Genomic DNA, 20631 nt, shown 5'->3' with positions numbered 1-20631 from the left:
CTCTAATCGCCACTGGAGGACCCGGCATTGCAGGGCTCAGCCTGCAGATGGCCCGGCTCTTTTTTTTTTTCTTTCTCTTTCTCTTATATGCTGATGCACCCTCGTCGGTTTGTACATATGATATTTGACAGATGCTGCATGAGGGGACCAAGATTAGGTGCTTTTTGCCGGGTTGATTTCTGCTTGAACCACTTTGAACGGCGATGGGCCTGCGTAACTCTTGGCCCATTAGGAAAGTTCTTTTTTTTGGGGGGGGGGTGTCCCCCGTTTCTTGGTTTTCTGGTTAGCTTTGTAGTTGAATTTTGCCACTGGATCTACCGGATAAATTGGACTGCGTTGGGATTTTGTGAATCTCGGATAGGGCTTTGCATAGATAGTTTATCCAATAGTGGATAAAACTATTTGCCATCTGGAGAGATTTATAGGGCAGCGAGGAAACTTCAAGAACAAGATATACAATATCTGATTTATTGGCTTGACGTATATTCTTGTGGGCTCCATGTGGAAGTGCTCTAATCAAAATGTTTGTGTATGAGCCATTCGTCATTTCTACTCATTCTTCCTGGCCCATAAAAACATCTTACACTACACCTACTGTTTTATTCGTGAAAGTGAGGACTCATGGAGAAATAGGCACATTATAGTTCAAAAGTGGATAATATTGAACTGAAGAGAGAAGGTTTTCCTATGATCCCCCCCTTTGTTAATAAAACGAAAGGATTTGCTAAGGTTTGAAGATGCTGGTAGATAAGGGGGCAATTTTTGGTGATTTGTGAGGCGAGGATATTAGGATAGAAGGCGTTTTTTTTTTAACCACTGTAACATCTATATGGAGCGAAAGAAACGCCTAAATCAATGGTATACGTTAAAAAAAAAAGATATAGTTACATAGGTAAGGATAATTGAATTTAATGGCACTCATCCTGTCGGGTTTCCTTACAACAATTCATACCACCTGACTTGTTTTAACAATTACTTTCATAAAATTCTGTCTTGATACTCTAGATAGCCTATATAGTTAGAGAAGATGCTTTTAATCTGTCTGAGATCGATCTCTTGCACTATGCCACCGAAATGATTGGATTTGTACAAGAAGCCAATCCCTTTCTACACACTATGTCAGAAATGTGATAAATAAACTTCCTTAGGTTCCCGATGATCCTTAGATGTAGCCAGCGCCGGCTGATATTATAAAGATAGCTACCAGGACAAGGCCTGTGGTAGGTATGGTGCCAATCGGGTTGATGTTCTGTCAGAGGCGGTTATACCATTCTTCTCCTACTTAAAAATATCTAATACGAAGTTATATCGATGAAACGATTGTGGGAGTACTCTTGTTCAAGAATGTATGAGAATGAATAACGTCACGCATTTGTGTTGAGTTAAATGCATACTTTGTATACAGATATTCTATGTGTTGATGCTGTCTACAACGTCCTATAGAGTAAATAAACCCTATGTTATAAATATTTGTGAGAATATCAAGGAGAATCTTTGTTCAAGGATGAGTATGTGACAGAATAGGAATCAGATCTTATGTATATAGCTTTGTTTGCGGAAGAGGGCTATAATACCGGCTGGATCATGAGAGAAGAAGATTCACTGGAGTTGAGATTAAATGGCTAGATTCGGTGCTTCCTATTACGATTGTTACTACACTAATCTAATGCTCATATTTTCTTTTCTCAAGAAAGTCTTCAAGGTTTGTGCCGATTGTTTTAGCGCTCAAAATAGCTATTATTCTGTGACTACATGTACCCAAAAGTAAAGGCCACATACTCTTCTATCTGCCTTTGAACAATGACACGTGGACCAAACAGAAGAAACACGTTATAACAAAATGCCAAAGAAAATCTTTTACTGAACAACGCCCGCAAGTTGAATCAATCGCTCGCCAGCTTGAATGTTTGCAAACTCATAAACCTTGGACTCCGGAGGGAAAGTCCCGTTAGCCGCCCAAAGATCGATCAGAGGCTGCATCGGCTCCAGGTCCTGCTTTCCCAGCATATCCAGCGCCGTGGCTGTTAGCAGGAAATGTGAGAAGCAGCTATTCAACTGCTTCTCCAAGTTTAGGTGGTAGTAAGGTTCTGAAAAGTGTGCCCAGTAGAGATGAGCATACACTCGGAACATTTGGCGGAATATCATCTGACAAATGTCAATAAACTTTTCTGGGAATCCAGATCGCTTGCCAGTCCAGTCGCCCTCTCCCGGGTTAGTGAGCTGAGACAGCGGAGTTGAAGACATGGCAGGGTTGTGAGAATAAGAGACGCCGGCAGGATCAGTCGGGAAGATGGCGGTATCATCAATCTTGCCCGCGATCCATCGCTGCATAAGAGTCATGTACTCATGAGCCGGCAGTTCGACTGGCTCACGTCGACTATTGAGCCAGGTGAAAGAGTGATTTCTAACGACTGAAGTGAGCAGATGCACTCAGATTGAGAGGCGGGCGGAGACTTGGACTACTTACGCTCCTGCGGACATTCGGGGACAAGAAGTCGGGTTGCAGATGGTATTTCCCGTCTCCTCCTTGGCGTGAACCACCTGAACAAAGTTCCAGAGGTTACGATAGTGCTCAACAACTGCGCAATATTAGTGAGCGCCGTGAAATATGGCAACGAATGCTAAGCAAGGCTACTAACCCTGGTGAGCTACCCACTCTCCTTGCTCAACTGTCTTTGGTCGCGCGCTTAGGGTCATAAAGTTTCCCTTGACGATATGCTTTGCGCAGTTAGAGTTGAGCCACAGCGGAAGTGGCCGCGGAAGGTGGTAAGAGTTGATAACATCATCGCCGGTAGCCATTGCGTCTGATTGGGCCATTCCACTAGGCTGAGGAGAAGAGGTTGAAGCGGGAAAAGAGGGAGTTCTCTCAGGTAGCCTGGCCGAAGATGTCTTGGGAGATGAGGCGACGTCGGATGAGGGATGCGGCAGGGGGCCCTGGGAACTTTGTGATGGGGATGGGCTTTTAGGCCCGCCTCGGAGACGAGCGTTACTAGGGGATTTGGTTAGTGGAAAGACGCAAATTATAGTCTGAATCAACAACAGGTCGATAGTGATGTGTCAGCGCGGTGGGCAAAATAGCAGAGCAGAGGCCGAGAGAGACGCGTGAGCTTCGCTTAAATGTCTTTAGCGTCTCGCATGAGGTTTAAGTTGATACAGATGCCGAAGCGTGCAGGGAATGGCGTGTGCGTGTCCGGCTTTTATAAATAGAAAAGGTGAGTGGTGAGTGGGAAAGGGGTAACAAAATAGGAAATATGATAAATCGGTATCAGGGGTGGAGATTGGCCTTGCAGCCTTGTCTCCTCTGCTGGGAGTATATAAGGCACGCGAGACGCATCCAGGCCATGTCGACTTAGGAGAGTTTTCAAGTGCAGCTGCCAAGTGCCATTCACTGTATGGCTGCTATCGACATGAGAAGGGCTCCGTATATAGCATCCGCCAGCAATACCGATGCAGCATGGCTCAAGTGATGAGAGCTGTCTCTCAGATATCGACGACAATGCCTAAAAGTGGCCCCTTGGGAGCTTCTCCCGGCCGGGGTGCCCAGCTCGACTTCCTGGCCGCATTGAACGGTCCCAAAGCAACCCGGAGAAGCCCAAGCATTTGAGCTTTGTTGCGACGAGATATTCCACGGAGATGCTAACGCAGATGGCATTCAATGGCGAAAACAGCATCCTAGATATATGAACAGGCTGCTCGAGACACTTGCCCCTCACCGCTGGGGATGCCTGTTTCAGGACCCCTCCCCTCAATGAAGCCTAATCGGGCAGTTTTCCAAGAAGGGAATGCAGCAGCTGCGACTTCAAAGGAACATACCTGAAAAACAGAGTGGAGGATGAAATGGAAGAGGAGCAAAGAGCAAAAAGCAAAAACAAGAAAACAACAGCCAGAGTCAACCCGCAGCACTTACATCCCAGAAAAGAGGTTGGACATTGTGAAAAGGCGGGGTGAAAGTGGTGGGTGCAGTAAACAGTGGTCAGGGTGGCTCCAGCCTTGTCACGGGATCCTATGCAGAGAAAAAAATAGGGGTGCAGGATAGCCGGTCCAGAGAGCTGCAGATGGGATGGACTCGGTGCAGTCTGTCTTGCTGGGCTGCTGCCGGGCTTGAAAAGTGGCCAATTCGGAGGCCAGAAAAAGGAGAGATTCTCCTTGTGTGAGTTGTTAAAAGCTAAGATATCCAAGCCGCGCCGACGGGCTGTTGGGCTTAAGTTTTAGACTAGTAATACGTGACGACGAGGCCGTTATTAACAGGTAGCACTTGGTAGCAGTTGACTGGCGGGCGCTATAACAAAGTACGAAGTACGAAGTGCGGCGTATTGACACGGGGAATTAGTGCATTTTGGATCGAGTAATGAGATGGCTTGGGCGTGTGGAGGTTTCAGGTTGGCCATTAGCGGCTGATTGGGGCCTGGGTTTGTGCTATTGGCGGCGACTTTGCCAAGTTGAACAGGTTATCAGCAGTTGTCGACGAGATATCAGAGAGAAGACCCTTTTTTTTGTAATTATCCTGGTGGCATCTCACTACTTGTATGTTTGCGAACCGACTGCGTGTATGTGATGCCGGAGACTGAGACTGAGCCATCTATCAAACAAGGGCAATTACTTTTTTTTTTTTTTTGGCAACTGTTCTTCTTCTGAAAATACTTCCCTTTCACATGTTCTAATAGAGTAGGTATTGTCCTCATGGACTATCATAGCTTTTCACATGCAGGATGCTGCGCTGCTACCCTACTACCTAGCATTAACCCACCCATTATTCTGCTAGTATATGGCCAGCCTTGCGCCAATTGGATGAGATATCCGCATACATGTAATTTCCTGCTGCAGACTTTATGACTAAGCAGCGCTACGCACAGCAATTGCTCAGTGTGGCTGGTGCAGCCTCATCAGCCACAGGCGCTGAACTGCAGTCAATTGTGAACCGCGCTCTTCCACTCGCGCAGCAGATTTCGAAGCTGCAGCCTCGCAATCCTCGTTCATCCTCGCCCATCCGCTATTCGACTTATTGGTACCCTGGTGCTCTTTTTTGCGCCCGAGAATAACTAGAAACGAATTTTTGGGCGATAACTCGTTTGCAGCAAGACACAATGTCCGATTCGGAGGATCCCCTCGATGCCATCGACGAGGGCGGCGATGACCTTTTTGGAGATGAGGGTGACGAAGGAGATGCCTCGCCCCAGGGACGCATTCTAGACGATGATGAACTTGCCTCAGATGCCGAAGCTTACGGCGATGCTGAGCCACGAGAGTACGAGGGGAGCCAGTCGCGACATGAAACAAAAGAGAGAGTCGTTATGGCTGTGCAGGCATATCGCCATCGTGTCCCTAAACCATCTGATGACGCGGTGAGTGTTTTGGATCGTCATGCATGTCTCTGGGTGATCAAACGGCTAACTGTTATACCAGCTTCGGATACTGCGCGTCCCAAAGTTCGTCAAATTCCTCCCCGAGCCATACGAAGAAGAATCATTCCGGCCGTCTGAATTCGACATGGAGAACGCAAAGGCAGAGCATCCAAAACACGTTGTGCGTGTTCGTAGAGACGCTGCCACAAATGAATTGAAGAGCAACACGAATATTTACCGGTGGAGTGATGGTTCTGTTACGATTTCTATCGGAGGCGAACAATATGAAATCCAGAAGAAAGCGCTGGCTCCGGGCAAAGGACAGCCTTACGATGAACTAAAAGACGGTCATTACTACGCTGCGGCCGCTGAATTAAGCAGCAATCTGTTAATGACGGTGGGCCACTTGACAGAACAGTACACGGTGAGACCAAACAAGGCTGTTGGAGATAATGCCCTGTCTGTCTTGGCAGAGAGGATGGCTTTGGCTAGCAAGTCGTCTGCCAGCAGCGGCATGATTATCAAAACGACTGTGGACCCTGAGCTACAGAAGAAGCAAGCCGAGTTGGCAGAGAAGGAGCGGATGAAAGCCCAGCGAAAGCGCGAGAACGCCGTAGCAAAGATGGATGGCGGACTGGGGCGATCTGGCCGCGGTGGCCTGTCCATTGGCGGGTTGGAGGGCGCTCGATCTGGTGCAGCCCGAAAGAGAGGGGCTCCTGGCTCTGCGCGACCCAAGAGACGGCGTCCAGAATATGACTCTGATGATGATCTTCCCCAGGGTGTCTCGCGGCATGAGGACTACGACTTGGATGATGGCTTTTTGGTGGGCAGTGACGAGGAGGTTGAGAGTGGTGCTGATGAAGACGAAGAGGAGGACATCTTGGACGATGATGACGAAGATGAAGCTCCACGATCTAAAAGGCAACGAACTAAAGAACCCGAAGATGACGAGGATGCGGAAGGAGATGAGGTGGAACCGATGGAGACTTCTGGCAGATCGGGCAGGCGGCGAAACATTATTGACGATGACGATGACTGAGGCGTTTAATAAGGAGACTCGCAGCTGGGGAAGATGAAGCAGCTGCTCATTGACAAAGGCTTCATTCGGCCTTTTTTTTTTGTCTTGTATAACTTAATTTACCTAGTAATTGATACTGCAAAAAAGATACAGATGGGAGTTCGGTCACAATTGCTTTTTCCCGTACACTAGTGTGTAGCTATGTGCATTCAACTACCATTTTTTGTATCCTTCAAATTAAGACCGTGTAACGCGTCAATATGGCTAGATCGAATGATCCCGCATTCAGAGACTGACCCATTAGTCGATTCGCTCGCTCCATATTATGTACTAGGCAAAACAGCAGCTCCCAACATTGGCTTGTTTGGTTTGGGCCAGGCACCTGATGGTGGCAAAGACGGTCCCGGCAAAAACGTTGAGATGCCTAGTATTACATATGTGGCCCCTGCGATGCCTCCACTTTTGTAAGAGACTGTTGTGGAATTTCCTCTCTGATTTATCTCATGATGAGGCATTCTTATGTACTTGGATACTCATGTAGATGCTGAATAGAGCAGGCGGTCGTAGAATTAAACACTGAAGTCAAGCTCCAACTGCTGTTTTAGTGCATGATTGATGCATGGAGCATTATATCGATAATGCACATGGCACTTCATACTAATGCACGTTATCCGCTATCCGCTATCCATAAGCAAAGCTATGTGTGTCCAGGAACGCTAAGCCAGAAATGTGGCGCTGTGGCGCACTACCCCGGGGTGATCTCATACCCTTCTCAACAATCCATCACATGCTCATCTCTTTTAATTTAGCGGCCAGGCCGTGGGAAGCCGGCAAAAGACAAGCCGGCAATGTAATCAATTGTCGTGGCGCTGTCCGGGGCTTGGTTTTCTCTGACCAGACCACAGCAACCAAATCAGCAAAAACGCGCCTGCGACGATTCACACAATAGCCAAACAACGCCATTGTCACAAGACCTCAAGACCTGCTACTTCGCGCTCGACCTTCACCCTCAGTACCGCCGGCGTTGGCTCGACGATGCCGGCTTGGCCTCCCACTCGGCGCGCCGTGAACTGAACCGACCGACCCACCGTGCAACGTGTGCCGACAGATACGGAGTGACAGCGCAGCGGCCCTCGTGAAATGGTCTGACGTTGCGCGTGAAAGCGTTCCTCGGCAATCATGGGGTTAGTGCTGTCTATATGGAGGGTGGTGGTGGACGTGGCTACGTTCTGGCGCAAGGTAACGGCGTTTTCATTGTTGCTCCCCATCGCAATGCTCGTCTTTCTGACGCCCTTGAAGAAGCTCTTGAGCTGGTATACGCGAAAGAACCCTGTCAAGCTGTGGCTTGAGCTGCTGCGCAATGCAGAGACGTTTGAGGATTGGGAGGAGGCGGCACTTCATCTCGACAACTTGCTGGGACTCGACCTGTGGTATGGCATTGGCTTCTTTCTGCATTGGAGTTGGAGGAAACTTGCACTAACCGTGATGGCACTTACAGGAGGAATAATCCGACATCTAAATATTACGATTGGGCGCTTATAACAGAACGTCTAGACTCCTTAATAATCGCACGAGAAGAGAACAACTATGAGCAGCTCGTCAACTTGCTTCGCTCGGGCCTCGTACGCAACCTCGGGAATATTTCCGTACCGAAGCTATATAATCGATCTTTCTCGGGGACAAAATACCTGATTGAAGAATACATCGCCCAAGTGGCCGAATCAGTGGAAGACATAAGCACTCTTCCAACGAGTGCCGCGTCTGGCCTGTATGCTCATGACAAAGCATTAACAAATCAGATGAAGTTGGATTTCATCCATGATACAAGACAGGCGTTTGGGCGGAGTACACTGGTCCTTCAAGGTGGCGCCATCTTTGGTCTTTGCCATCTTGGAGTGGTCAAAGCCCTGTTCCTCAGAGGCCTATTGCCGCGAATCATCACCGGAACGGCGACTGGTGCATTGATCGCAGCGTTGGTAGCCATACATACCGAAGAGGAGCTACCAGGCGTTCTCCGGGGCGATGGCATCGATCTCAGTGCCTTTGCATCCAAGGGGAGAAATGAGGATGGCCAAATTCCTGCTCAGCAGTCACTAGGCTCGCGATGGAATACTCTAATGCGAAGAATTCGACGGTTCTCGAGGGAGGGCTACTTCTTGGACGTTACCGTTCTTGAGGAATGCGTGAGAGCAAATGTTGGCGACTTAACATTCGAGGAGGCGTATAATCGCAGCAAAAGAGTCCTGAATATAACCGTGGCGACTGATGGTCAGGGGGCTGGTGTCCCGACTCTCTTAAACTATATCACTGCGCCGAATGTGGTATGTCGAATAGACACTGGGCATTTGCTGTTTCTGTGCTAACTCTGCGTGAATAGTTGATTTGGACGGCCGCTGTCGCCTCGAATGCATCTTCGCCCTCTTTATATGGCCATTCCAAGGTCACAATTCTGTGCAAAGATGCGCATGGCAACATTGTTCCTTGGGCTCCGGCAAACACAACCGACTTCCGCCACTGGACTCATGCTTCCTACACAGACCGTGATTCCCCTCTTAGACGGATTGCCGAGCTGTTCAACGTGAACCATTTTATTGTTAGTCAAGCTAGGCCTTATCTGATTCCCTTTTTACAATCTGATATGCATGGACCATCTCTACTGGAGACTCGAAGCAAGACGACCCAGCTTTCGGCTTTTCTCGTTCGTATGGTGGGACTCGAAATAAGGCACCGCCTGCGGCAGCTGGATTCGCTCCGTCTTGTACCGGCGAGTATCCGTCGCTTCTTGATAGACGAGCAAGTGCCTGCGGCATCGATGACGCTGGTACCTGAAGTTACTGCTAGTGACTTTGTTCGCCTGCTTGAGACACCCACTCAAGATACTCTGAATTATTGGATATTGAGGGGTGAGAGGAGTGTGTGGCCCGCGGTGGCGGCGCTCAAGATACGGTGTACTGTTGAGAACGAATTGGATCGGTCTTATCAAGTTGTGCGGAAGCTCAAAGCAGGCGACTTGAGGCGCAAGGGAAGCATGGCAGGATTCACTGATAGCGGGCGTTAAGGTAGCATCATGGCTTTTTGAGAATATTTCTCTAACATTCTTAATTATATAATATTTTCTCTTAGATTAGTCTTATGGAAGTAGAACTTGGGTGTTTGGTTGAGCTGCAGGATACATGCTGCAGTTCGTTTGGATATCAACGATAATAAATTTCAAGTATCTAAAGAAAAGCAGCTTATATTACACATAAGTTGCCAGTAACAGGGTTACCCTATTCAGGTAATAAAATTAAAACGGATGGCGATAATAAAAAAAAAATTATTTGTTATATATAGAGACGAGCTTGATTGAAAGACGAGATAACTTAACTTAATGCACATTATTTACCTATTCATTAATCCTAGGTAGACGTGGGGAAAAAAAGTCAAAGCGCTTCAAAGATGGGTGGCTTTTTTTTTTTTGTATTTTTTAGACGTTTGTAGAATTAGAGCAAAGCTTAAAAAAGTTCCAAAAAAAAAGGAAAGAGAGACAAAAAATCAAAGACTGACGAGTGTGGGATTCGAACCCACGCCTCTTGCGAGATGCGAAATCCTGTTTAAGGATCAAGATATTATCTTGAGTCGCACGTGTTAGACCACTCCACCAACTCGCCTTAGCGCCTTTGTTGTATGGATCCGGCGAAAATGTATCCTATACGGGGTAACTCATGATTCAAGCACCACAATAGAGATGCTGCCAATCGTCGAATGGCACATGCTCGATGTGTTCAAGAAACAATGAGTTCTCAAATGCAAGAAAGTATTAAAATAGCTACACCTATTGTTGGAGCCGCAATCTGCCTGATGTGGCTATGCGCTGTTGGACCAGTAAGAGCGCTGAACGCCTGACAGCCACTTGGACATCGGCTGAGAACGAGCGCCCAACCCCTCAGTATTATTGAAGCGCTGCCAATTAAACTAACGCGAATATCATCGCTCGCCGACAGTTGACTTGCCTCGTGGATTATGGGCCGTAAACAGCGTGAAGAAGAGGAGCTAGTTGGAACACGCTCTAAGCCAAGTTTGGTGTCCCGTATGTATCAAACCCAAGGTCAAGACTCGTAACCGTGGCCAGACAGACATGGATGCAGTATCTTCTACGGCACCATCTATGGTTGATCGTCCTATTTTGTTCGGATCGCCCACGGTTTTGCCCTCAAACCCCAATATCAAGGTCAACTCTAATGTGGGAAATACGGCAGCGCTCTGGCAGCGGCTTTACGGCGGGGAGTCTGTCAACTGCTGATCAAACACAGAGCAGATGTTAATGCCCCTCTGAAATGCGGTAGATATGGCAGTTATGCGGGCAAACTAGATGTTTGTCGTTTGTTGATTGAAAACCGGGCTGATGTTAATGCAATTCTGGAGTATGGTAAGTATGGCAGTGCCTTGGGAGCAGCTTTTGTTTCTGGTCGCTGTTATGTTGATGCGATCAAGTATTTGATCGAAGAGCTATGCAGATGCCAGTGTTTTATCAATCACCTCTCCGAAAATAAGGAGATCGAAAGATAAACTATTAGCAGCCGTGCATACGGAGGCGATAACGATGCCAAAAACAACCTGTATGATGGAGAGAAATCTCGTTGAAAGAAGCACTTTGCAGAGAATTGGCTTTGAAGAAGACGGATTACCATAATTGAGTAGATATAGCAAGAAGTTCGCTGAGCGATCTACAATTGGTCATTAGGGAAAATAAAGTCAATGGCTAGCTGCAATTGATGCGGGTGGCAGTATGAAGGAGAGAATCTAGGCCGCAATAGGATGGTTGCAGCATCCATTGCGCGGGCGGCCTACAACCGCATACAGACGCTTTGCTTTGCTGGAAATACATCCACGCCAAGAAACTCAATATGTTGGTGCAGCGGCTCAGAGTGTTACCCCGCATGATCTGCTCTACACTCTGGGATATAAAAGGGCAAGAAAACAGGATGTATAGATGTATATTGCGGATAAGTTGCGTGCTAGAATACTGCTTTCGTCTGGTCTAATACTTCGCTTTGTCTTACATCGATCTTAGCAATCGATATACATCTCATAATTTCATACTGCGAGGCTGAAAATCGTCTGGAGAAGAAATGGGTACCGATAGTCGGGACAGCACTCCCGAGAACCAAGAGACCGATGCGTTGAACTCTTCGGCGGTCTTCAACCCGAGAGTGATTAATATCGACGCACAAGAAAGATCATGGAAGCCAACGCTGCATCGTGATCGCTATTTTGGATCGCTCGTCTTCAACGTGGCAGCATTTATTCTTCCCGCTCTCTACGGAACGCTATCAAAACTCTGGGTGGCTGATATCGATTCCTCAATGGTGGTTACAACAGATGCCTATACCTATATGAACACTGCCTCTGAGGCTATCAACGAAGGCCTTCCAAGAGCCGCCTGGGTCATCATTGGGGATAAGGCATCGCGGAATCTTGCTGAGCGTCTGCAATTAACACACACCTTGATTGCTTTCCAGTCTCTGCTAGGATTTATATTGAGTGTCATCTTCCTCGGCGCTGCGCCAAGATTTGCCGACAGTTTTGTACCGGAAGAAGTGCGCGCTGCGAGCCTGACTTATGTGCGCATTACTTCTTTCACCGTCTTGAGCGGTGCGATTGAAACTGCTGTTGCATCAGCCACGAGATCCTTGGACAAGCCTGATGTCCCGTTGGTCATCAGCTCGGTCAAGTTCGCCGTTAATATTATTCTGGATTTGCTAATCATCTCTCGTTACCATGTCGGCTCTTTCCAACCAACCGTCAACATGCAGGGCATCATTCAGTTGGCCTGTAATTTGACAGCCGCGCTCGTGGGACTGGCTTATTTCCTCTACTTTGTGAGCTTCTCTGCTCTCCGGAAACAGCATCAAGATCACCTGGAGGGCCACTCCATAGAGAGTCGCAGTTTTACTTCTCCAAGCATTCGAGGACTACGGATCCTGCTGAGGCCTGGGCTCATCTGTTTTACCGAATCAGCTATCAGAAATGCGCTATATCTTTGGCTTGTCACCACTGTTATTGCACTAGGATCAGTGTATGCCACTGCTTGGGGCGTTTTCAACACCATTCGTTGGGGCTTGGTCATGGTTCCTGTGCAGGCACTCGAAGCAACATCTCTCCAATTCATCGGCCATAAATGGGGACAGTGGCGACAACACATTGGGATCCATAACAGAAGGCCAAGAGCAAGCGGGAAAGAGATCTATAACCTCATCGACCCTGCCCTACGATCACTTGTGATAGCCCTAATAATTGAGGTTCCTATGGCAATATTTCTCTCCGCATTCGGTGCCCGGCCATTTGCGCTCTATATTAGTGGATCGAGCGAAGTAGCCGATGTCACTGCGCACATGTGGCGGACAATTGACTGGTGCTATATCTTTTACGCAATGTCAACACAACTTGCGACTATTTTGCTAGCTACAAGGCCGAAGTGGTATTTGTATCAAAGCTTAGCAAGCAACTTGCTATATGTTCTCCCCTGGGCAATAGTGTGCCAGGTTGTCCATTTAGACGAGAATAATGCATGGACTTACCATAGTCTCATATTTGGAGGCAGTCTTGTTTTTAGCTTTTTTGACGTTCTGATAGTGGTTGGCATCTGGATGTGGACTCTGTGGGCAGGAAGAGCGAGGCTAGAGATGATCCAAAACTAGTTCTAAGGCTATAATTCAATTTTCGAAGATTCATACTCGCATACTTCAACATCGACCGTTTCTATATAAATTAATCATATATGTTAAGAGGTCAATGGCTCTGAGGCGCCATTGGTTCTCTAACTATGTTGATCTACTTCTAGTTTCATCCATCTGAATCAATACTGTCTAGTCATCACTAAATTTCATTTTGGAAAATGATTTACACCCCTCCTCTTCACCAGCTTCCCTCTTGTGAATAATACATTCATCATACTTAAGTGACGACCGGCTTCAGAGTTCCAGATTTTGGCTGCCGATCGGTCCTCAGTCGCCCGGGTCGGAGTGGGTCTCCCGCGTTCTGCCGTCTTTGGGTCCTGATGAGGGGTTGCTTCAAGATGGCTCAAGGTAATACTTATAAAGCACATATAAACTCACCCAGGAAATCTGGTTTCAAGCTTTAGCAATACAACTTCTGCATCAAAATGTCTATGACAGTTGAAGATTGCACAAAGGTCCGGCCGGGATTCCCGCGTCCGATCCCCAATACTCCGCATAATGTTATTGAGCAGTTCCAGATGAAGGACAAGGTCGTCGTGGTGACGGGAGCTTCTGATGGAATTGGCCTTGCCGTGGTAGAGGCCATGGTAGAAGCAGGTGCAAATGTCGCAATGTGGTATAATTCGTGAGCTTCTCCCTCAAAGTCCATTGTCGATTATACAATTTCTATGAAATATGCTTACATCGACCTCAAGGAACGACGCAGCAGTTGAGAAAGCCAAGAGCTTCAGCGATACTTATAAGATCAAAGCCGTTACTTATCAAGTCGATGGTGGGACTCTTTTGTATCTACTATCTAAATATGCCTTCACCGCTAACATGTTTTATAGTATCCCAAGCTGACCAAGTGAGCTCAACCATCGGTAGGGTCGTCAAAGATTTCGGCAAGATCGACGTCTTTGTTGCAAACGCAGGTGAGTTATACAGAGCGTTAATAATACGAGAACAAGAGGCCAGACATTGAAACGGCTTAAGGCATAGCAATCTCAAAGCCTATTCTAGAGCAAACACTAGATGAGTATCGTAAACAGATGTCTGTAAATGGTACGTAAACCCGGCGCCCGTCTATCGGTAAATGGCATGCTAATTACAGGAAAAGTGGACGGCGTGGTGTTTTGCTCCAAATACGTTGGCGAGGTCTTCAAAAGCCAAGGTTTTGGCAACCTAATCATCACGTCTAGCATGAGCGCCCATATCGTCAATGTGCCTGTGGATCAGCCAGTGTATAACGCGACCAAATCTTTCGTAACACACTTCGGAAAGTCTCTCGCTCGTGAATGGCAAGAGTTTGCAAGAGTCAATATAGTATCACCTGGATTCTTCGATACAAAAATGGGCGCGAACCCTCTGGCTATCAACGAGGCTTATCGGATGTCAACGATGGGTAGGCAAGGTCATGTCAAGGAGATCAAGGGCTTATACTTGTATCTTGCTAGCGATGCGTCGACTTATATGACAGGAAGCGATCTCCTCATTGATGGAGGTTACGTTCTTCCGTGACAAAGGTGGCCCCAAAAGGACACACGTTTAGTCAGATAGCTATAGCTCTGAAGGTTTTAAGTTGTGAACCTGAAACTAGTTCTGGCGCTACTCACCCCCTACGTGGATTGGAAGGACATAAGTGCAGCTTACCTCGCAACGAATTGTGTTTACTAAAGTACGTTTCCGGCTGAGCAGGTTAACAGCCCTTTGTTGAATATTGGCCCATGCTCAATACAAGCCAGCAGAGCTAATTCAATAAAGAGTCTAACGCCCTTACACCAATGACAATAAGTTGGATACAGTCATTTCAATAAAACTAAGTTTAGCTGAACCAACACACATGGTCCACATTAATCCGCATCTTACCTAGGCCTAGTCAGTAGAGCAACCAAAGGAGCTTCGATAGCTGGGCATCTTTGTTACTTATGGCTTTAATTCGCTGCATTCGCGGCCTTTGTAGTATCGGAATCGCTCACTATGCTTAAATTATATGGTATTTAATCTACACCTAACCAATTTCCTTCTCCGAAAAAAAAAAAAAAATCTGCACCAGCCCTATACATCGCCTCAAGCATGCCAACCAGCTTCAAAAAAGTCGAGTCCGCTGCAGGAATGCAGGACAGTTTCACCGAGGACCAGACCTCTCGCGGGTCTAACGAATTTCTAATCGACCATGAATTGAAATCAAGAAAGGATCAAGTTCAAAGAAAGAGCCTCTTTTGGACCTTTTCGATCATTTTGAGCGCTATCGGTGTTATTGAATTGATAGCGTCAGTGACTATCCTCCTACAGCTGCGCTCACAGAGCCAGCCGCAAATAGGTAGCGAAATGAACCATTTGATCCCCAAATGTTAGTCAACTACGTCTATTATTCATAAAAAGTTACTAATAGTAAACATAGTTCCAATTCACCAGGTACTTTTTGAAAAAGATGCGCCAGCGACAGTAAAAAGTCTGAGCAAAGAGGACAGGAATGACACTCGGGAAAACTGGCTCACATATATGCCAAGTAAGTCATATATTTTTGATAAATCACGTGTGAAAAGTTCAAGATCTAATACATGTAAACTTATAGAAGGAAACGGATTTTTAGCTGTGAATGATTTCGAGAACTATAATCTACCAGAGCCCATTTTGTATCAAGGGAACTTCACCTACTCGATCGCTGTTTTCCACCAGTTACATTGCTTGGTATTTAATCTGTTCCTAGTATGGCATTCATAGTCTTTCTCACAAGGATATCTAGTATATCGTCATGGATATGTATAACAACCTTCTTGATCCTACCTCTGAATATCGAACGGACCCCGAAAAATCCGACATCCACTCGGGTGCCCAAGAGCATGTTCAGCACTGCTTTCGATATTTGCGGCAATCTGTAACCTGTTGTGGAGATACAACTCTGGAGGGACACATTCCCAACAGCCCCTTGAATGGTACAGATGGAACTGGAGCAGTGCATGTATGCAAAAATTTTGATGCTATTCGATCGTGGGCTGAAAATAAACGAGTTGTCGACGACAAGCATCCTTAAGAAGGGGAAAAAGAGGCTGCTTATGTGAGAGAAAGCTGAGAGGCCAAAATAATGAATGGTACGCTTGAGTAGGGGTCTCACTCGATTCTGATACGAACATACAAGCATTTACTGGCCCACACGCAAGGACTACCGTAAGACAGGAAACTACAGGCCTCAATTGAAACAACAATATCATTCCGCGACAAGTCGAGAGAAAATTATGGCGATGAATGGAAATTCAGCAGCGTTCCATATAACTCAAGGGTTCGGCACTCAAACACACGACGCGATTTCCGGCTGCTTATAGTTGGTTAAACAATAGTAATTAGGATGTAACATAACTAGAAATTGAACCTAGAGCCTTCAAAAGTACATGACCACCATTTCTCGCTACTTTGGTTAGGCACTAGGCAAAGGAAGCAGCCGTAAAGAAGCGGCAGGTTCTGAGAAAAAAAAATTGGAAGAAGGCATATCAGCTTCAATCAAATGTATTTATAGGTTACAACTTACATATAAAAGGTGATATAGTTCTAATTAAATAAGATAAGTGTGCCGCCGGGATCTGCGATTTCCAAAACCGTCCAGCTGAAGCCTTATTACATGTATATATAGTTAATCCTAATAATGGTATTATCAAATCTTTCGCATACGATCCCTTAAGATATCAACTCAAATAACATTACCAACCACAGACCAATTTGAGCCATCGTATTGTATCTCTCTTATCCGTCCATCGATCAAATAGTAACAGCGAGCCATGCTGTATCCTGGCTGTAAAGAACCTACGGCCCAGACTGTTGGTGTGAGGCAAGTTATCCCTGTGCCACTGTCAGGAGTGCCAAGGGATTCTGGTGTCGACGAGGTTCGCCATCCGGTGTTGTCATCCTCCCAAGTCATCTGGATAGCACCCGTGGCGTTTTGCCATAAGATATAATTATTCATCGCGGTATTAGTCGAGTCCGCAGAGCGTGGAATAGAAAACGCTCCAATGGCTGTTTCGGCTGGCATCGTGATGGCGGGTAGATTTACTTTATCCAAGTGTGAGATTCTGAAAGCTCAACAGTATTAAAGAAAACGTTCTCAACTTACCACTGCTCACGCTGTCCTTGGACTGCTTCCTCCCCTCGATGAACAGCTTCTGATCATCCCGTTGATAAATAAAATTCTCAGCCCCTATTAATCCTCCCTTTACGGAAACAGGAATTTCCGCAAACGCTGAGTGGTTCTGGCATGCAAGGCCCAAGTTGTTCTGTGACCAACTGCCGTTATAGTATAGTTCTTGTACCTGGTTTGAGTCATCCTGAATGACAACACTTGGCCAGTATGACGTGAACCTTGAGCCCACTCCTGCTTTCCAGGCGTTGGGGGACATAGAACCATTCCCGTTCAAGGTTTGTTGTTCGGGTACTTGTTGCTCTCGGATCCACCACTCTGCGATATCGTCCCTGTCATTGACGTAAAAAATTTCGATTTGTGTGAAGTTCTACATCGATGCCTGTTAGATACGTCATGTCTGCTGGGGAAAGGGTTGGAAGTGTTCCTCACACTAGCACTGTTCACTGCTGCATCAAAGAATATAGAACTGTTGAAGCAAGATATCGCAATTGGACTGCCCTTTTTGATATCTAAATTTGTCAGGATAGTCATCGCCGACCAGCCGTCATCGCCCGAATTGTACTGCATCATGTGTAGATAGCTATCCGGTCCCTGGTAGGCCAGGCGAATACTGAAGTCTGATTGGGATGTCCACCAGCCCGTTACACCAATACCCGAACTGGCGTAAACAGAACTAGCTGTAGCTGAAGAAGATGGCGCACTCGTGCTTGAAGACGGAGTTGAAGAAGAGCTTGGTGTTGCGAGAGTTTTATGACTATTTTGCGATCCAACAACGCCGCCCACCACGGCTCCCACGATCACCAGCACGAGGACTACTGCGGCCACGATGAGCCATAGTCTCTTTCTTTTCGGGTTGTGTTGTTTACCGCCCTCGACGTTGTCCATGTTGGACGAGCTGTCCTTGTCCACGACCTCCAGCCCGTATGCAGTCTGAACTTTGGTTGACGCCTCTAACCCGTCATGATCAGGGTTATGTACTGCCTCTAGCCCTTCGGCATTAAGATCAGATCCCGGCACCACCTCCAGCCCCCCAATATCATGATGGAGTGTCGTGCTCATCACAGATGAAGCTTGTGGTTGGCAGGCGGAGGAAGAACTTTTGAGTTCAGGATAGGACGTCACGCTCAGGTGGGTAAAAATTAATTTTACTGCGAACGCGAGGCAGATTAGCTCACGCCCTTTTCACTGTCATCAGCCTCATCATTCAACGGTGAAGCGGCAAGGTCCCTGGAATTGAAACCCGAAGGATTCTGCAGGATTGCATGAGCGCCAATTGCAAGTCAGCAGGCGGGGGCGGACGCAGGGTTATAAAGCTGAAAACACCTAGGAAAGCCAGAAGCTAGGATATATTTAGGACACAACATAAGCTGGGCAGCGCCAACTCTGCTCAACCTGGGCCATTCAGGCTATTACACTCCCTGCCTTATGATACTCTCCTCTCAGTCAAGGGAGGCTGTGACGAAATACAAATAGACATCTACTACCCACCAAAGCGTTAGAAATAGCTACACACAGGCTAAGCTTGCAGAACGATATATAACATGGCAAATATGACGCGGCTTAGACGGCTTAGCGATTTCACGGCTCTCTAATACAGACCTGCGCAATTGACAACTAAATTTCTTTCCTACGTTAGCCCGTTGTTAACTCGCGAAGAGAGAGTACGGTGTTTTAATACATGGTATGGACATTGACAAAATTAGATAGGCAATGAAGATCTACCCCGCGGAAGAGGGTTTATATGGAGAGAATAGCCATCTCCAAGCTGAGATAAAAATCCAATAGTTGAAATTAGTATGTGGCGCTATGCACAGCTTGGGTTGGATTATTTGAGTTTCTAATATGCCGTCTCACCTTTTGCGGTAAGCTTCGCATTAGCAACTCGCTTCGGTTACATAAAGAAGACTGCTAGATAGCAGTTGAAGGCTAGGAAATACGGCACATGCCTGCACTCAACTAACTATTGAATTCCTAGTGAGGTGAGAAATCGTACCAACAGCCGCCTGATAAGGGCAAGGGTAGAGACAATACCACATCATATATCTCACCAACCGTAATTCGCTATTTGTGCCCAATGAACCGCGACGACTGGTTGCCAATGCGCGCACGACGTCCAATACATTGCGAGTTTAGGCGGCGGCGCCTATTCTTCAATCGCTCGAGCATTATGGATAAATGTTTAACCTACAAACCTCGTGCAGCGCCTACAATGATGGCACTCAACCTTGGCGCCTGTCAACGTAGGGGACCCTGGCGTGTAAATCGCCTCTGTCTCTTGTGAAATACTCGGCTAACTTCCGTGAAATATTTGCAATGATCTGCTCAACAGTTACCGAGAAAGAGTGTGATGATGCGCTTAATTTATATTCAGGTTCAACAACTCGACTTGCCCCTTTCGCGGATAGAAAACGCGTCTCGTTGCCTTAAAAATATTATCCACCTGTCTACGGTCGCTGTGTACAGTCAAAACTATTTAAACCTTTTCTTCCATCTATTTTTACAATTAAATTTTGGAAAAAGAAAAGGAAAGCGGGCTCATAGACACGTAAGTATATGTGAACGGTTATAAAGACTTCGAGCCTTCACGGAGCACAATAACCCGAGCGTTCTGATGAGGGCTTTAGTAAGCTATTACTACAAAACTTCCCCCCGAAGCTTTACAAGAATGAGGCGCATCAGGGTGATCAACAGCTGGGCAGCATTTGCTTCCAAAGTAATGAAATAATAAAGCTTGTTACTGAAGCATAAACACAATGGTTTTCATAGCCTGGCCAGCACTGCTATTGCAAGCGTTCTTAATTCGATTTGACGGGAAACTTGCAAGCTAACAATATTGATAAGCAAACCTCAGCGTATTGTCAATGTATGGAAGTTGCTAAAGAAGCATGGGCCCGTGTTCGGGTGCCACCATCCTTACCGAGACAGCAGCCTCCGTAGTGTTCATACCAGGGGTATTATGACATGGTCGGTCGAATAGCAGTCAATAGGGCTGAGATGTCGGCCATATTGGAATGCGAAGATCGCCTTTGTTGAAAGATTGGCCAAGTGAGTTACTGAGCGAATGGTGCAGCAAGTTCCTCATTAGGCGACTTAATAAAGAAGGCGCTAAACGTAGGATTGATAGTCTTGCGAAAGGCACCTTTTCTATCCTCTGTTATTTCCAAACTATATTGGGAGTTGAAAAAGCAAAAGGAGGCAAAAATACGAAGCCCTCCAACTGGGGCTCTGTGCTTACGCCAAGGACCTCATCGGCCGTCTGCTTGATGCCACCATCGGAGACGGCGAAGTCGGATTCAGTCTCTACAACGGAGTATGAACGCTAACAAGCATATTTAGTGAGCTGAACGCCAGAGACCTGACGACGGCCGATGCTATCTTCTCCAAGTGCATTCTATTGTCTGTCAGAATGCGTGCGGACATCTTGTTCCACTTCCTCAT

The 20631-nt window shown here is 46.7% G+C and overlaps 7 protein-coding genes and 1 non-coding gene across 9 annotated transcripts; 5 read left to right on the top strand and 3 right to left on the bottom strand.

Moving 5' to 3' along the window:
* Positions 1 to 1622: 1622 nt before the first annotated feature.
* Positions 1623 to 4174, bottom strand: TrAFT101_001613 (uncharacterized protein). Of its 2 annotated transcripts, none has more exons than XM_024899726.2 (4): positions 3814 to 4174; positions 2640 to 2989; positions 2468 to 2579; positions 1623 to 2404 (listed from the first exon to the last, which is right to left on the bottom strand). In XM_024899726.2, exons 2-4 carry the CDS (start codon positions 2815 to 2817, stop codon positions 1858 to 1860), a joined length of 837 nt encoding a protein of 278 aa, XP_024762731.1. In that variant the 5' UTR covers positions 2818 to 2989; positions 3814 to 4174; the 3' UTR covers positions 1623 to 1857. The 2 variants fall into 2 exon arrangements, with proteins under 2 accessions (XP_024762731.1, XP_065982479.1); XM_066126378.1 differs by having other exon boundaries at positions 3908 to 4158.
* A 765-nt stretch (positions 4175 to 4939) lies between these two features.
* Positions 4940 to 6528, top strand: TrAFT101_001612 (uncharacterized protein). Its single transcript, XM_024901789.2, has 2 exons — positions 4940 to 5342; positions 5404 to 6528. Exons 1-2 carry the CDS (start codon positions 5085 to 5087, stop codon positions 6379 to 6381), a joined length of 1236 nt encoding a protein of 411 aa, XP_024762730.1. The 5' UTR covers positions 4940 to 5084; the 3' UTR covers positions 6382 to 6528.
* Positions 6529 to 7154: 626 nt separating this feature from the next.
* On the top strand, positions 7155 to 9798 carry TrAFT101_001611 (uncharacterized protein). Its single transcript, XM_066126377.1, has 3 exons — positions 7155 to 7790; positions 7859 to 8681; positions 8738 to 9798. The coding sequence occupies exons 1-3, from the start codon at positions 7540 to 7542 to the stop codon at positions 9416 to 9418; spliced, it is 1755 nt and encodes a 584-aa protein (XP_065982478.1). The 5' UTR covers positions 7155 to 7539; the 3' UTR covers positions 9419 to 9798.
* Positions 9799 to 9902: 104 nt separating this feature from the next.
* Positions 9903 to 10010, bottom strand: TrAFT101_001610. Its single transcript has one exon. It is a non-coding gene; the product is annotated as a tRNA-Leu (tRNA).
* A 1310-nt stretch (positions 10011 to 11320) lies between these two features.
* TrAFT101_001609 (uncharacterized protein) lies at positions 11321 to 13215 on the top strand. The gene has a single exon (XM_024907759.2). The coding sequence runs from the start codon at positions 11472 to 11474 to the stop codon at positions 13038 to 13040; it is 1569 nt and encodes a 522-aa protein (XP_024762728.2). The 5' UTR covers positions 11321 to 11471; the 3' UTR covers positions 13041 to 13215.
* A 244-nt stretch (positions 13216 to 13459) lies between these two features.
* Positions 13460 to 14893, top strand: TrAFT101_001608 (uncharacterized protein). Its single transcript, XM_024907758.2, has 5 exons — positions 13460 to 13704; positions 13775 to 13851; positions 13910 to 13993; positions 14055 to 14123; positions 14179 to 14893. Exons 1-5 carry the CDS (start codon positions 13505 to 13507, stop codon positions 14577 to 14579), a joined length of 831 nt encoding a protein of 276 aa, XP_024762727.2. The 5' UTR covers positions 13460 to 13504; the 3' UTR covers positions 14580 to 14893.
* A 241-nt stretch (positions 14894 to 15134) lies between these two features.
* Positions 15135 to 16095, top strand: TrAFT101_001607 (uncharacterized protein; the record flags this gene model as incomplete). The annotated part of the gene is made up of 4 exons (XM_024906422.2): positions 15135 to 15411; positions 15463 to 15570; positions 15637 to 15752; positions 15808 to 16095. 4 exons carry the CDS (start codon positions 15135 to 15137, stop codon positions 16093 to 16095), a joined length of 789 nt encoding a protein of 262 aa, XP_024762726.2.
* A 458-nt stretch (positions 16096 to 16553) lies between these two features.
* On the bottom strand, positions 16554 to 18432 carry TrAFT101_001606 (uncharacterized protein). The gene is made up of 3 exons (XM_024902384.2): positions 17623 to 18432; positions 17167 to 17560; positions 16554 to 17105 (listed from the first exon to the last, which is right to left on the bottom strand). The coding sequence occupies exons 1-3, from the start codon at positions 18250 to 18252 to the stop codon at positions 16747 to 16749; spliced, it is 1383 nt and encodes a 460-aa protein (XP_024762725.1). The 5' UTR covers positions 18253 to 18432; the 3' UTR covers positions 16554 to 16746.
* Positions 18433 to 20631: the final 2199 nt, after the last annotated feature.

This window comes from Trichoderma asperellum, chromosome 1 (genome assembly GCF_020647865.1).
Source record: "Trichoderma asperellum chromosome 1, complete sequence".
Taxonomy (NCBI): domain Eukaryota; kingdom Fungi; phylum Ascomycota; class Sordariomycetes; order Hypocreales; family Hypocreaceae; genus Trichoderma; species Trichoderma asperellum.
The sequence above is the reverse complement of the archived record's forward strand: the minus strand, read 5'-3'. Positions and strand labels throughout refer to the sequence as shown.

Excerpts from the sequence above, each read along its gene's own strand:
- TrAFT101_001609 (XM_024907759.2), top strand. The coding sequence starts at position 11,472 with ATGGGTACCGATAGTCGGGACAGCACTCCCGAGAACCAAGAGACCGAT.
- TrAFT101_001611 (XM_066126377.1), top strand. The coding sequence starts at position 7,540 with ATGGGGTTAGTGCTGTCTATATGGAGGGTGGTGGTGGACGTGGCTACG. Across the intron at positions 7,791-7,858 it reads TTGCTGGGACTCGACCTGTG|GAGGAATAATCCGACATCTA; the intron begins GTATGGCATTGG and ends TGGCACTTACAG. Across the intron at positions 8,682-8,737 it reads ATATCACTGCGCCGAATGTG|TTGATTTGGACGGCCGCTGT; the intron begins GTATGTCGAATA and ends CTGCGTGAATAG.
- TrAFT101_001612 (XM_024901789.2), top strand. The coding sequence starts at position 5,085 with ATGTCCGATTCGGAGGATCCCCTCGATGCCATCGACGAGGGCGGCGAT. Across the intron at positions 5,343-5,403 it reads CTAAACCATCTGATGACGCG|CTTCGGATACTGCGCGTCCC; the intron begins GTGAGTGTTTTG and ends CTGTTATACCAG.
- TrAFT101_001606 (XM_024902384.2), bottom strand. The coding sequence starts at position 18,252 with ATGAGCACGACACTCCATCATGATATTGGGGGGCTGGAGGTGGTGCCG. Across the intron at positions 17,561-17,622 it reads CAGCAGTGAACAGTGCTAGT|AACTTCACACAAATCGAAAT; the intron begins GTGAGGAACACT and ends GCATCGATGTAG. Across the intron at positions 17,106-17,166 it reads CAAGGACAGCGTGAGCAGTG|TAAATCTACCCGCCATCACG; the intron begins GTAAGTTGAGAA and ends ACTTGGATAAAG.
- TrAFT101_001613 (XM_066126378.1), bottom strand. The coding sequence starts at position 3,930 with ATGTCCAACCTCTTTTCTGGGAT. Across the intron at positions 2,990-3,907 it reads TCCAACCTCTTTTCTGGGAT|TAACGCTCGTCTCCGAGGCG; the intron begins GTAAGTGCTGCG and ends CAAATCCCCTAG. Across the intron at positions 2,580-2,639 it reads AGAGTGGGTAGCTCACCAGG|TTGTTGAGCACTATCGTAAC; the intron begins GTTAGTAGCCTT and ends AATATTGCGCAG.
- TrAFT101_001608 (XM_024907758.2), top strand. The coding sequence starts at position 13,505 with ATGTCTATGACAGTTGAAGATTGCACAAAGGTCCGGCCGGGATTCCCG. Across the intron at positions 13,705-13,774 it reads GTCGCAATGTGGTATAATTC|GAACGACGCAGCAGTTGAGA; the intron begins GTGAGCTTCTCC and ends ATCGACCTCAAG. Across the intron at positions 14,124-14,178 it reads TAAACAGATGTCTGTAAATG|TGGACGGCGTGGTGTTTTGC; the intron begins GTACGTAAACCC and ends TTACAGGAAAAG.